This window comes from Symsagittifera roscoffensis, chromosome 3 (assembly GCF_963678635.1).
Source record: "Symsagittifera roscoffensis chromosome 3, txSymRosc1.1, whole genome shotgun sequence".
Classification (NCBI taxonomy): Eukaryota; Metazoa; Xenacoelomorpha; order Acoela; family Convolutidae; genus Symsagittifera; species Symsagittifera roscoffensis.
The window spans coordinates 57797828-57813090 of NC_087064.1; the positions used below are offsets into that span (position 1 = coordinate 57797828).

Genomic DNA, 15263 nt, shown 5'->3' on the forward strand with positions numbered 1-15263 from the left:
TTTTTGGAGAATATAACATTGTTAACGTTTGTTGAACCACGTGAGAGGTCCATCTTGATATAATTATATCTGTGATCGACTTGGTATTTTCGGCGTAATTTTTGATTAACTAAGAAAAGCCAAAATGACCCACTTTTGGGGTAAAATTTCGGACCCGAAATTCGTAAAACAAATTACACCATATTAATTCTGCTAAAGTTTAAAGCAAGTTTTGTGTTCATAAGTTTTCACTTAAACTCAGCCCAATTTGTGAGTGTTTTGTCCTGTTGTCCAAGTTTAACGTGTTTTGTCCTGTTAATTTGAATCAGCACTGTAGTTCTAATGCAATTTCTTACGATCGAAATGTGCTGCCCTGTTCTCCTCCGCTTAGATTGATTGAACTCCTTGATTGTTCTCCTACCATATTATTGAACAATGCTTATCGCTCCATTTTCACAGAATTTTTAAACCATTGAATTGTTTCAAAATGCATGGCAAGCAGTTTTTTGGGCTTTAACAGAGCATTTTGTGTGTCAATTGAGCAACCCTAACCCACGTTACACCGTATGTGTACATTTGTATGGGGAATATCACAATTGATACTTCAGGTACGTTGGTGAAAAAGGCGTTTTGAATTTTTGATTACGTGTGTAATTCTAAATGAGTAACTTCAAAAAAAAAATGAAATGAACGAAATGGTCCAATTTTGCTTGGTAACTTCTATTTTAAATGAAAAGATTTAAATTTTTCAATGAACAAGGAAAACTGTTGGCTAAAAAAAATCTATATAAGAGTCTATTTGAACGTTTTCCTTGAAACAAAAACCGCACCTACAAAAAAAGACTTTAAAAATTATTTTTTTTCCAAACATTTTTTCGACATTGACGTAGGAAAAAATTTAGGTCGTTTCAACAATTCAACAACCCACTCGTGTTAAATGATTTTTTTTCAACTGTCCTGGTGTTTTTTGAGAGATAGCTCAATCGGTTAAAATGGGGGAGTAGATTGCTCAATTGATCCCTCCATCAGGGATTCGACCAAAGGGAGAATTAAGGGGGCGGTGCGGCTGACGCTCTCTCCTCAGGGATTCGACCCCCTCACAAACCAAAGGGTTCATCCATTACTATAATTTTATATCATCAATTTTCGGCCGACCAAACGTAAAACTTTTCTAAAGGCCTTCGGCCACCATATATACTAATTTTAAAAAAAGAATGCCCATAACGCCCGATTTGACGTGGTATTTATTTTATTCTGGCTGAAAAATGATAAAAGCAAGTTTTTTAGTTTATACATCCGCTGCAGAATAATGCATGAAACAATGCTGTCAGCTAATTTTACCTATTCTCTCTTTTTTGCTAGTTCTCACATAATGGGACGAAAATAGTCCTGACGAGACTACAAACGCGCAATTACCAAAATATCCATCAAATTAAAGTACCTAGCTTGAGTTATTTTATTCGTGGTTTTCATTGTTTTTTTTTGTTTTCATTTGATTGAAGCTTCAGTTTTGTATACAGAGACTTTGAAAAAGACTCGATTAAGCTTATAACTTTTTGATGACTTTTCAACAGTCTGTTTTTATGAACAATTATTATAATCCGATTGATGGCAAGCAGTATAAATAATTGTAATATTTTTGTTGTTTTTTTTTCAAGCCTTTGGTAAGCTTAAAATCAGCAAGATCGCCTGATGCAGATCGTATCATACTTAGACGCTTACTGACACTTATCACACAACTGAGAATAGTTAATTAGTTTATTCACTTTTTTCAATCGTCTGTTGAAAACAGTTGCCATTTATAAATAGCCAAGACTGGCAAAATCAATAATTTTGTTTAACGTTATTTATTCGTTGCATGACGTTTACTTAGACGCTTACTGACAATTAATCACCCAATTCAGAGTAGTTAATTGGTTGGTTCAGTTTTTTTCAACCATCTGTTGGAAACAGTTGCCATTTATAAATAGCCAAGACTGCCCAAATCCATAATTTTGTACACAATCATTTACTCGTCGTAGCACAGAAAAGAAACATGTCGGTTGAACTAAGTCAAACGGATCAACAGGAGTTTTTCCAGAGCCAAAATGACAGGGCTACCAGAAGAGACCTCCCAGCGTCTGCGTTTCAGTCACTGGAACGACAATTGACTCTTCTCGCCTCGACTATCATTGTCGGACCCGACTCTATCCGGTCGGGGGGTGGCCGCAGACCGACTATTGTCAACCAAGGTGATGATTTCTTACAATTTCTATGAGCCTTTTCCGGATAGTTTTAAGATTGAGATCAATTATGCACAAGGTAAAGGGCCAAACATGGAGCTCTTTAACCATGAGGATAACCTTTAACCTTTAATCTTGAGGACCGTTGTTGATCCCTGGTTAAGGCATATATCCTACAATTTTTGGATAAATTTCTGTGCTGAAATGTTTTGTTTCGCCCACTGGTATACTGTGTAATCATTAACTTCTTGGTGGCTGCTGATCTTAGATCCAGTAACGTACCGACCAGAGAATCTTTCCAACGTAATTCTTTTTCAAAAACTATGTTTTCCGTCATCCACTTAATTTAGGACTGGAAGTTGCGGAGGGTGAACACCAGAACTACGGGATGATTTCAATCGAGATGCCTCCCGGCTGTTCTCAAAATAAACTGCCCCCCTTTGTGAGGTCACGCGCCGACTCCATTGCGAATGCATTCAAGTTCAACTACACCACTCAACCATGCATGGTAAAATGATTAGTCTAAATAATTTGAAACAAAGTTCATAGATAGTGTGTGTGAGCACAAAAAATGGTTAAAAAAATTTTCTAGATCCTCTCATAATCTCAAACGTTAAAAAAAGAGGGGTCCGAAGATAATATTTTAAGACTGCTAGGCTAGTAAATTCAAATTAATTAGTTTTAATCTGAATTATTTCTTTTTAAAACAAAGTTCAAACTTGGCGAAAACAAATTTTAAAATTAAAAGGCTAAACTTTTCACATTGCAAATTTATGACCATTCAATCTTAATCATAGCTTCGAAAAGACTGCAAGAGAACCCGAACATGAAACTCCGGTGCGGTTACAGTACAAAGCAATCATTTCAAGTTGGAAAAAAGTATGTTTAAAAAAGGAAGTACATAAAATTTGCAGCAATATTTTTTGTTCATACACTGGTTTCAGGTTCTGGGTATTGATCAACAGCAGGAGTTTGCTTCCAGGGTTCCCAAGCCCAGCCGCGAGTTCCTGAAAGTCATCGATGAGTTCCGATTCAACCAGGAGACAATCGAGGAAGAGGAGGAAAAGGAGAGAAAAATCAGTCTGGGACTGATGTGAAGGTCAAGCTAAGATGTACATAGAAAAAAGAAAAATGAAAACAACCAAAAGACAATTCATTTGATTTTGGAAAAACTATTTACCATCTAGAATGAAGTTTTGATTTTTCTTTTCGAAACGGCGCACGCTTGAAGAGGGTTGTGGACTGATGACACTGTAAATATGTTGAGGAACTGTAAACAAGACTGCTCACTCGTATATCTGCACGAAGCGACAAATGTTCCTTCTGCCCTTCAGGCTAATTAATGAGATTTTGGAATGAATAACTGACGAATTAATTGAAAAAAAATGAAAAATATTTTCTTTGTTTTTATTTCAATTTTTTCTTCATTTTATTCCCTCACGCGCTATGTAAAAAATAAAGGTATGTTTAGCGTCTCCTATTGTTTTAATAGGGTGGAATTGCTGTCTTCAATGCGCAATTTGCAGTAACTGGCCGCTTACGCGTGTTACAAGAACGCAATATCGCACGATGATTATTGCAATTTGGCCAAATTACCAATTTGCAAGCACCCGTAACTTTTTGAAAAACAATCACAAGTATAATATCTTTTTACATTTGGACAAAATTTTTCAGATAGCTTACAAAAAAAAATTGTCAAAAATGCTTTGTTAACAAGTCAAGAATTCACTGAATAAAAAAACCACACCAAGCATAAATATTCCGCAAGTCTGGAAAAAGGATTTTTGATTGAAAAAAAAAACGACCGAGCACAAATATTCTGCCATTTTCTTCAAAAGTTAGAAATGATAAAGAACATTTTCCATCAAAACTCCCTATGGCTATCAAAATATATAACAAAATTCGATGCCAAAAAGATCTAATACATAGGAAGTTTTCGGTGGCTTTTGGGTCAATTCTTTGAAAAGATGGGGCGGAGGGTTGGGGAGAGGAGGTTGGCGCAGCCTCCAGGCTATCCTCAACAGAACTACAAATGATTTAAAGACATAGTGGGAGAAAATTTCATGGAGCTGAGTTAAGAATAAGTAAATTACTTTGAGAAACAGAAAAAGAGGGGACTGCTGTCAACTGCCACCTTTGCTATGGATGAAAAGGATATAACGACTTGATGATGGAAGTGAAACTGTTGTTCAAAACCTCAGAGTATTGGAGTGGAAGAAAAACATGCTGACCCACCAGGAATACAATTGCCCCTGTCTAGCGCAGTTATAGTCGTACCGAGAGCGGGGAAACTCGGTGCTGGTCTTTCACTGTTGAAATTTTCTCCATAAGACTCCCTGGACATAAGACTCCCTGGCTAGGACATCGAAGCATATAAACACGCTAGATTTCATAGGTGGCCTGGATGTGTTGTAGAACAGCTGCAAAGTGCTGAACATGCCATCAAGGGAAAGAGTTTTGGCGAGGCAAAAAATAATTGTGTTGTTTCGTGCCAACATAAACATGTAATTATTCGACTGTGGGAAGCAACGTATGTCAAAATGGTTAGAGTATACAAGCCGTTCCAGTTTGTAAAAAGGACTGGGTGCTCTTAATCAAGTTTCTTTGAGTCACCGAAACAGAACCGCGACGGCCTTGAAGCGGGCACTCGATTGCTTTGTGCAATTGTGCAGAAGAAATACAGGGTGACCTGGAGCAAAATAAGAGCCCGTGATCGAGAAAAACAGTATTGAATTTTTTGACGTTTCGTCTAACTTTGAGTGAGCAAGCAGGCTCACAATAATTTATTTTAAAAGCCTTAAAGCTTACAATTGCTCACTTTTAGCGATAAAAACTTAGTTTTATTCGAAAGAAGTTAGTTTTTTAAACATTTTAGCGCGTTTTTGAAAAAAAACTGTCAAAACTCAAAAAACTGCAAAAATAGTTAAAAAGAAAACATTTAAAATGTTTTTTTTTCTAGTCATTGATCTATAAATTTCAATTCATTTGTTTATTAGAAAAAACATGGCATGCTTCTGATTTTTGTAAAACGTTTTTGCGAGTTTTAGCAAACGGTTTCATATTTGTCAAATCTCGAACTTAGCATAGTTTTGCGGATAACACGGATTTGGAAAAAAATTTCAGATACAGACAACAAGTTGATGATTAAATCATCCCTTCAAATAGTAATGACTAAGCTGAATTAGTTACAAAAAAAACTATATTTTTGTCATTGTTCTGTCAACAGAATTAAGGAAAGTTTTTCTTGTCAATGTTCAGTGAACATTTTTTTCAACATTTGGCTGTCGCCAAATTTCAGCCAGTTGGAAGAAAGCTCGTTAAAACGTAGTTTTGGAAGCTTTGTTTGGCAATTCTCTTTAAAAAAAATTTTACATAAATAAATGAAAATTTTAGTGCAAAAAAATTGAAAAAAAATTAACTCTTTGAAAACTTTTTGTCTACTTATTGTTTGAGAAAACTGTAGATGCTCATGCCTAATTCAAAAACTTTATACGTGTTTGTATAGCTCTATCAACGTACGACGTACAAGAAAAAACATTAATTAAAAAAAACTATCCTTGAGATTTTGGTCGGATCATATGGTGCTACTTCCTTGCACAGCAACCATCTAACCTTAATTTTCAGGCTTATCACAGAAAATCACCGGAACCGTTCGAATAAAAAACTATATTAAAAAACTTTAGTCGTGATTCAAAAAAATTCACAAAATTTTTCAAAAAAGTTTTCTGTGTCGGTTTTTCTCGACACACAACTTTTGATTCAGAGAATTTCTGCAAAAAATGTTCAAAAAAAAAACAATTTTCCGGTCATTTTTATACAAAAACTAATTTCCAATTGGCTAGACTGACTATGATTGTCAATTATGTCTAACTTCTATTCGTTTTAGACTATGGTTGGAACATTTTGTGATATTTGCACAGTAAACTGCTATCCGTTTAAGATTTTGCAGTTCGTGTTTTCTCTTTGTTTTCGTTCAATCAGCATCGTTTGCCATATTTTGTTTTCTACATGCTAATGAACAGCAACTTACACAAATGAAAGTTTTTTGTTTGCAAAAATAACATTTGAAATACTGATTCACTTGAATTAAAACAAATATTGCAATTGACATAGCGCAACAGCAAATGATATGAGAAAACGCCTAGCAAAACATCAAAAACTTAGAGTTTTCAAAAATTGGAAACTAGCAAAATAACATTTGAGCTATTCTATTGTTTTTCTTCCCAATATCCTATTTTCTGTTTCAAGTTGTGAACCCATGTTGTTCAGAATAATGTTGCGCGTGGCTGCATAAGGCAATCAAAGTTTTTTTTTCCACCAATGCCTCTTAAAATCAAAAACTACCTGAAAAATTTCTGTTTTTGTATTAATATGACTTACGGCGCGGAAGTCAAATGCATAACTAAGAAACTACAAATGAGAACAAACTTTCGCGAGTCCCCGAATATAAGAAAAAGAATCATTCGAAAACAGAATTACAGAGGCGATAAGCGGAGCTTTACAACATTTGCGACTCAGCGCTACAATAGCGCTTTAAGATCTCATCTAGTAGAAAATTCGCCTTCAAAACTTTCATAAAATTTGACTCTGATTTATTAAAATCAATTGTATTAGGATTTTTTATCTCCACAAACGAAGAAAAGTTAAGATTTTACAGCTGGAATGAAGTTTAAATAAGCTATCGTAAGCCTGCATACTCAGCTTACAAGCTCGCAAATAAACTAACAAACTAAAATTTGAATTCGGTTTTTCTCGACACAGAATTTTGTTCACAAATTTTTGAGTTTGTTTGAATCACGACTGTATTTTTTTCATATATCTTATTCGACCGATTCCGATATTTTATTGTGATTAAGCGTGGAACACAAGGATAGCCGGTTGTTGTGCAATTAAGTAGCACAGAAAATTCCCAGCAATTTCTCAGTGGTATTTTGTCTCTGATTCTTGGGCAACTTTCACTGATATTTTTAACAAAATTTTTTCGTGGACCCATATCAGATTATCAGAGAACTTTGAAATCATCAAATTTTGGTTTCAAATTTTAACTATTGTAGCCGTTCAAATTGTTAAACTCGGAGCGCTCTTCTTCTAATATTGCTGAATATAATTTTTGTCGTTCGCTATATTGGTCACACGTCTTCTGATAAGCGAAAATCGTCTGTCTGATTTTCGAAATTTTTCAATTGTCGCAAAAAAATGTTATGTGTCATGCACGCATAATTCAAAAATTTAAAAAATAATTCCATCAATTCGAATTGACCCCCCCTGATTTCGTTAAAATGAATGATTAACACTGTCAATCATTCAAAATAGTCATACTTCCCGCCAAACTGCTTCAAATAAAAGTTCGTCGAAGACATGCGTTTTTGGTCATTCTGGTCAAATATCACAGGTGTTTGTTGTTTTTGTTTTTGTTGTTGATGTTGTTGCTGTTGTTGTTGTTGTTGTTGTATTGACTTCCCAGTAAACTGGAGGACATTTTCGTCCCGTTTTCATGAATTTGAAAATTGTCCATATAGTGCGACAACTAGCACAATTTGACGTATCTCCACAAGGGGCTAAAGTTCGTTTTTGAGACCTTAGAGATTATATAAACCACTTTTACGTCATTTCGGTTTGCGGTTCTCGTTGTCCAAAAAATAATTCATGTCTGGTTTTCTCAATTTGTGTTTTCTTCAGGGTAAATTTTCTGATATCCTGTTGGTGGTACAATCCTTGAACAAAATTTTGATCTCCGCATAGTTTTGACAACAGTAGTGAGTCATTCAATTGCATGTAGAAAGGGAGCGATAGGATATTCAGCAGGCGCAGCTCGTCCGTGTAGTCTCGTTGGAAAAAGAAATTCCCTAAGATCCATTTGATAATCTTCTTTTGGAACGGTTCGAGTTTTTTTTAAATCTTGTCTTGAGGTGGCTAAGCAGTGTGTTCCGTAGAGTAGTACTGGCAATAGAATAGACTTGTACGGTCCTAGTTTTACGAACGTGTTTGTGATGTAGGCTACGTTTCTGCGTAGGCAGTAATGAAATCTGTTCGCTTTTTTCGAGCGTTCTTTTTTGTGAGTACTCCAATTCAGGTTTTGACTGCCATGATCTCCTAGGTCTTTTATACCTACTTTTTTTTTTTGCTCAGGTTTGATTTCATTTGGAATCAGATTGTTCAAATTTCCTCGAAATTTAATTTATGCGCATTTATCTTTTGCTAATTGCTTATCGTTTCCTTGAACCTAATATTCAGTTTCCTTTGTGACGCTTTAATGATTGCCACGTTTTTCAGATCGTCTAGGAAGAAGAAAGAGTCAATGAATCTGAGTACATCGGACAGATCACTTAAGATGATGCAGATCAACAGGGGCCCAAAAATGACCCCTGGAGACTCCAAAAGTTATTTCTCGTTCAACAGACGCAGTGAATCCGATACGATCAAATTGTTTAAGTTTGCGCAATTAAATGTATAGAAGTTCCGGAAAACAACCTTTTACACCAACACAGTTGAATTTTTCTAGTAAGAGGTTGTGTGGTACTCGTCGAAAGTTTTTGAGAAACCAGCATAGAAAGCAAATCTTGGTCGAGTGTTGAGTAAATATTAATCAGAAATTATAGCATATTACTCATAAGGGATGTTTATCGCACAAACCCATGTTCATTTTTTGTGGGATACATCAGGAAGTGTTTGTACCAAGGATTATAAACACATTTCTCAAAGATTTTACCATCAATGCAAAGTAGTGAAATCGGGCGATTCTCCACATTTCTTGGATCACCCTTCTTGAATACTGGTGCTACCGCTGAACATTTTCAAGAGGCTGGGAGCTTGCGCAGGTGCTTCACATGTTTAATGAGCTTGTTCAAAATAAAATTTGAAATACTTATTCACTTGAATTAAAAACAAATATTGCAATTGACATAGCGCAACAGCAATTGATATGAGAAAACGCATAGCAAAATATCAAAAAATTAGAGTTTTCAGAAATTGGAAACTAGCAAAATAACATTTGAGCTGTTCTATTGTTTTCTTCCCGATATCCAATTTTCTGTTACAAGTGTTTCTTCACGTTGTCCAATACTCAGAAACCATGTTAATCAGAACAATATTGGCGCGTGGCTGCATTAGGCAATCACATTTTTTTCAACTAATGCCTCTTAAAACCAAAAATTACCTAAAAATTGTCTGGTTTTGTATTAATATGACTTACGGCGCGGAAGTCAAATGCTTAACTATGAAACTACAAATGAGAACAAACTTTCGCGAGTCCCCGAATATAAGAAAAAGAATCATTCGAAAACAGAATTACAGAGGCGATAAGCGGAGCTTTACAACATTTGCGACTCAGCGCTACAATAGCCCTGTAAGATCTCATCTAATAAAAAATTCGCCTTTAAGATCTTAATAAAATTTGCCTCTGATTTATTAAAATCAGTTGGGTTAGGATTTTTTATCTCCACAAACGAAGTAAAGTTAAGATTTTACAGCTCGAACGAAATTTAGATAAACTATCATAAGCCTGCATACTCCGCTTACAAGCTCGCAAATAGACTAAAAGTCTAACATTTGAATTCGGTTTTTCTCGACACAGAATTTTGTTCACAAATGTTTGAGTTTGTTTGAATCACGACTGTATTTTTTTCATATATCTTATTCGACCGATTCCGATATTTTATTGTGATTAAGCGTGGAACACAAGGATAGCCGGTTGTTGTGCAATTAAGTAGCACAGAAAATTCCCAGCAATTTCTCAGTGGTATTTTGTCTCTGATTCTTGGGCAACTTTCACTGATAATTTAAACAAAATTTTTCCGTGGACCCATATCAGATTATCAGAGAACTTTGAAATCATCAAATTTTGGTTTCAAATTTTAACAAATGATTCCAAGCTAGCAATATTGGTTTACACCAACTGCACTGTGTTTTGCATTGATGTGAAATCTTTCTTCAAAAGCGGAAAAAACATTTCGTTCATGCAATCAGAAGCTTTCTAAGCAAAATAAATGAATTGTCTAGTGTTACTATTTCACTAAATTCTGCTGTTTCTAAAATTCGTGCGTTCTTAACACCTTAATAAATATATTGAAAATACTGAAAACTTCATACCAGGAAAAACATCCTTTGTAACAACATTCGCCTGGAAGTACATACCGACTGAAAGTAAAGTATGGTTCTAAAACGACTGGCTAGCGTCTAAACACAGCTTAACATGCTTTCAACCGTCTCTAATAAGACAGTTCAATGTGTGGTTCCCTAGCATTGGTTCGAAAAAGTCGTTACAACTTAAAAGCTATCGGCCACACCGCGCAAATAAGCTTAGTTACATGCAAAAATAGTGAGCTCATGGCTGGGTCTCAGTAAGCCCAGACCACGATGTCATTCCTAAAAACAGTGCTACTACCTTTTTATCACGTTACTAGAATTTTTGCTCAGAATATAAGAATCATCATATTATTCTGAGATGGATCAACCATTTCTGTTAGCTCCTAGCTTCTCATTATCTGATAATAAACTTAATCTGAATTTGAATTCAACTCATGCCATTCCGGGAATCTAAAACTCGTTAAAATCAATGTTTACAGTTCTTCTCCGAGTTTCTTCCGGATGCTTGAATCCATACAAAGAGCTGCTATCTTTACGACCAGGAAGGTGAGCAAAATCCTTTCGATAGAATTCCTGATTCTCGGGAATTGCTCAGTAACTATTGTAGCCGCTCAAATTGTTAAACTCGGAGCGCTCTTCTTCTAATATTGCTCAATCTAATTTTTGTTGTTCGCTATATTGGTCACATGTCTTCTTCTGATATGCGAAAATCGTCTGTCTGATTTTCGAACTTTTTCAATTGTCGCAAAAAAATGTTATGTGTCATGCACGCATAATTCAAAAATTTAAAAAATAATTCCATCAATTCGAATTGATCCCCCCCCTGATTTCGTTAAAATGAATGATTAACACTGTCAATCATTCAAAACAGTCAAATTACCCGCCAAACTGCTTAAAATAAAAGTTCGTCGAAGACATGCGTTTTTGGTCATTCTGGTCAATTATCACAGGTGTTTGTTGTTTTTGTTATTGTTGTTGATGTTGTTGCTGTTGTTGTTATTGTTGTTGTTGTATTGACTTCCCAGTAAACTGGAGGACATTTTTGTCCCGTCTTCTTGCATTTGAAGATTGTCCATATAGTGCGACAACTAGCACACTTTGACGTATCTCCACAAGGGGCTGAAGTTCGTTTTTCGTTGAGGCCTTAGAATTTATATAAACCACTTTTACGTCATTTCGGTTTGCGGTTCTCGTTGTCCAAAAAATGAATTTATGTCTGGTTTTTTCAATTTGTGTTTTCTTCAGTGTAAATATTTCTGATATCTTGTTGGTGTTACGATCATTGAACCTAATTTTGATCTCCGCATAGTTTTGACAACAGTAGTGAGTCATTTAATTGCATGTAGAAAGGGAGCGAAAAGATATTCAGCAGGCGCAGCTCGTCCGTGTAGTCTCGATTTTTAATGAGCTTGTTCAAAATAATGCACAATTGACTTCTGGTTTGATAGATGAACGCAGGCGGCAAGCCATTTGGTCCTCGCGTTCTGGTCGTATCGGTATAATCAAGGAGACTTTTTTTTGCATTATTAGAGATAGAGAAATTACTTAGAGTCGGTGAGTTAACGTGAAGTGTATTCGCCAAATCATTTATGTGAAAGCGTTCTTTGCGTGAAAAAACAAATCTGAAGAATTCGTTGAATGAGCTTGCCTCATCTAGGAGAGTTGAAGCTGTGTTTCCAGATGCGAAAAGTTGCTGGAATAATAGCTGATTGGTTGTTATGTTTTAAATGCTTAAATCTGCTGTTCGTGTTTCTTGATCCAAAGACTGAATTTTGTAAGCATATCCTGTCTTCCTCGCACAATTCAAATTTTTCAGCCTGTAGATTTAGTACTTTCGTTCTCTTGTAGTTTGTGGGTCGTCTTTCAAGTAGTCTTCGTTGATTCTATAATTTTTAAATTCGTTTTCAAGCGATGGATTTTATCCATGGACGAAGTGATTGCCTGAATTTTGTTCTCTTTGTTACAAGAGCATCGATTACAGAGAAGAGATACTGCTGAAGTTCATCTCACAACTTGTATTTGTTTGTGTAGCAGTATTGTTTGAAACTGATTTCGTCCATGCTTTTCGAGATATCGTTGTAGTCACCAGAGGTATAGCTGTAGATTTTTCTTTGTTGGAGAGACTTCAAGTTATTTCAATTCGATGGTAGATCTTACGAATGAGTGGTCCAAACAGTCATAAATCTTGTCAAAGTCATCATCACGAGTAGATAAGACAGGGCAATTTCGGTGGATAAGAACATCTCAAATGTTCATGCCACGCGTTGGAAATTCTACGTTTTGCTGAAACTTTCTATCATCAAAAAGGTATATTATTTCTTGTTCATTAGTATCCGGACTCCAGAAGATGTCCCATTTTGCGGAGGGAAAGTTGATGTCACCACATATTATTGCTTGACTTCCTTTTGGGTTTTTCGTTGAAAATTTTCCAAAGTCCTCGGTTTTGTATCGATAGCGGCTTTGAGATGGTGGATTGTAGAAAGAATATAAGTATAGTTCTTCGTTTGCTAGATTAATCTTGCAAACCAGGCAGCTATCTATGTTAATTTTGAGCGTGTCATAGTTTACTCAGTTTTTAACGGCAGTAATAACACATCACCATGGGTATTGTGAAATGTTTCTTGTTTTCTGTCAGATCGTGTATAAAGTTCTGAGTTAAGAACATCGTTGCTAAACTATGTTTCACAGATACATAATAACTCGTAAGAATTAGTTTGCTTAGCGTTAGCGAGTTTAAAGTGTCTTTGGTAGTCTATAAGACTTTGTGCATTTAGCTGTGGTATCTGTAGACTATATAGTCAAGCATTTGGGGCAGGCTCATCAGAGATTGCTACCTTGACCCTGTCAATGTATAATTCAAAATTCCGTGTTTTTAATTTCTCACCTGGAACCCCTTCATCTATGAAAAATTTTTGACGTTAAATCAGTTGAATTTCTCAAATTTTTGTTCAATCTCCTTCATGAACAAGGAAACGTACGACAGTCTTCCACTCACAAGATGGCTGGACAAATCAGGCAAACCGATTGAAGATCATCCCGAATTACCGAAAGAGCCTCTTGAAAAAACCATCCTGAAGAAGAACAGAAGGATCCCGATAGAGGTAATACTCAAGTCGAAGATCGTGAGGGAAACACTCAAAGCAAAAGGCTATGATCTTAACCAGGTAGAAGCGGGAGCTGCACCGATAGATGATGACTTGATGGGGTTGCTCGAGAAACTAGCAGATGATAAGCCCGTGATCCAAGAGAAGGGTCAGGAAGGACCGGAACTAAACATACTTCGGAGAGAAGGAACAGCGAACAAGACTGACATTTCAAAAGGAATCGTCACTGATGGCAAAGATGTCGTGCGGTCACTAGTTGACAAAATCCCCGAAAATATTCTGGAGCAGACAAAAGTCAGGAAAAAGAAGGTGACATTCAAAGAAGGAACTGAACACCTGGGACCAGATCAAGAGTCCGGGGAGTGGTCCAGGTTCACAGAAAAAGAGGAACCCGGAGAAGGAAAATTGTCCGGGGAGCGTGAAGAATGGGATGAAGACTCGGATGAGAGCAGCGAAGGCCAAGACAGTCTGTGCATGATACTGGCAGAAGAGAAGACAAGGCACCACGACAGAGAGTTACAAACTGACCCATCTTCAGGAACGTACAATCTGGATACACAAGAGATAAGAGGTGGTGAAGAACTTGAGAGAATAGCGGTTTCAAGAAAGCCATTCAGGGAACTATCATGCAACTCAAACGTCAGAACGAATCTGGTACCAGAAGACGACATGAAAATAGTGAAAAGGATGATATGCGTGAAAGTGAGTGACGACATCCACAGCCCTGGTGAGATGAATGGACAGATCATGGCGCTAAAGGAGCATGTCAAGGCGAGATATAGGCTGTCAGACCTAATAAGAGCCCAAAAGAATGACAAAATGACAAGTAACCTCTCCAAATGGATCCAGTCGGGGGTCAAGGAGAAGGGGGAACTCGAGGAAGACAGCTACAAGATCTTGAGCCAGTTCTACAAAGAGAAAAAAGAATTACTCTACCACACAGCTGATGGGGTGGTAGCATGCAAGAGGAAAGATGAGGAGAAGATATTACACAAACACAACCTCATCATACTGCCACAGTTGTATCAAATGGAGGTGCTTTTCAGATCACACGACCAGATGGGCCACCAGGGGATAGACAAAGTACAACAAAGGATACTTCACAGGTTTGATTGGCCAGGAATGAGAAAAGCTTGCGAGAGATGGGTGAATGCCTGCCTGGCATGTCTCCAGGTAAAAGACCCAAGGAAGATGAAGTTTCCCCTCAAGTCCGTTGAGAGCTCAGAGTTCAATGAAGTGGTGCAGATAGACCATCAAAAAATCTGCATGACGGAGTCGGGATATAACCAGATACTGGTTATAATAGATCACTTCACAAAGTTGGCGGAAGCGGTCCCGTGCCAAACAGCCTCGGCCGAGGAGACATGTGATCATCTGATAACGCATTGGATATCGCGGTATGGTTGTCCAATGACTTTCCAGTCGGACAACGGCAAAGCTTTTGTAGGGGACTTGACAAAAGAATTGATGAAGAGACCGCACATTGCTCAAGCACACTCGACAACCTATCATCCACAGACCAATGGGTTGGTAGAGAGACAGAACAGGACGCTGGTCAACATGTTAAGGGTGTACTGCTCGAGATACATGACGGACTGGGACAAATACCTGCCACAGGTAGTAGGAGCCTACAACAGTACACAGCACTCAACGACGGGCATCAGTCCTTTCATGATGTTGACGGGCAGGGAGAGGGAAATGCCTCTAACATTCTTCTACCCGGAATACGAGGGGAAGAGGACGTCGCCTCAGGCATATGTGAAAGAAGCGATCAAAAGACAACAAGAGCTGAACGAGCTATGCAGGAGGAACACGGCGCAAGCGCAGATGAGACAACGCAAGAAATATGACGAAAAAATATTACAAGCAAAAC

General features: G+C 37.0%; 2 protein-coding genes across 2 annotated transcripts in view; both read left to right on the forward strand.

Moving 5' to 3' along the window:
* The window catches only part of LOC134842983 (protein phosphatase 1 regulatory subunit 21-like), a 435837-nt gene that overhangs the window by 364889 nt on the left and 55685 nt on the right, over nucleotides 1-15263 (forward strand). The gene's annotated exons all lie outside the window — the stretch shown is intronic.
* On the forward strand, nucleotides 1499-3572 carry LOC134842255 (uncharacterized). Its single transcript, XM_063858519.1, has 3 exons — nucleotides 1499-2210; nucleotides 2552-2709; nucleotides 3146-3572. Exons 1-3 carry the CDS (start codon nucleotides 2015-2017, stop codon nucleotides 3296-3298), a joined length of 507 nt encoding a protein of 168 aa, XP_063714589.1. The 5' UTR covers nucleotides 1499-2014; the 3' UTR covers nucleotides 3299-3572.

Bases quoted from the DNA above. Each gene is read 5' to 3' on its own strand.
- LOC134842255 (XM_063858519.1), top strand. From the start codon at position 2,015: ATGTCGGTTGAACTAAGTCAAACGGATCAACAGGAGTTTTTCCAGAGC. The intron at 2,211-2,551 runs GTGATGATTTCT...CACTTAATTTAG, and splicing joins ACCGACTATTGTCAACCAAG to GACTGGAAGTTGCGGAGGGT. The intron at 2,710-3,145 runs GTAAAATGATTA...CACTGGTTTCAG, and splicing joins ACACCACTCAACCATGCATG to GTTCTGGGTATTGATCAACA.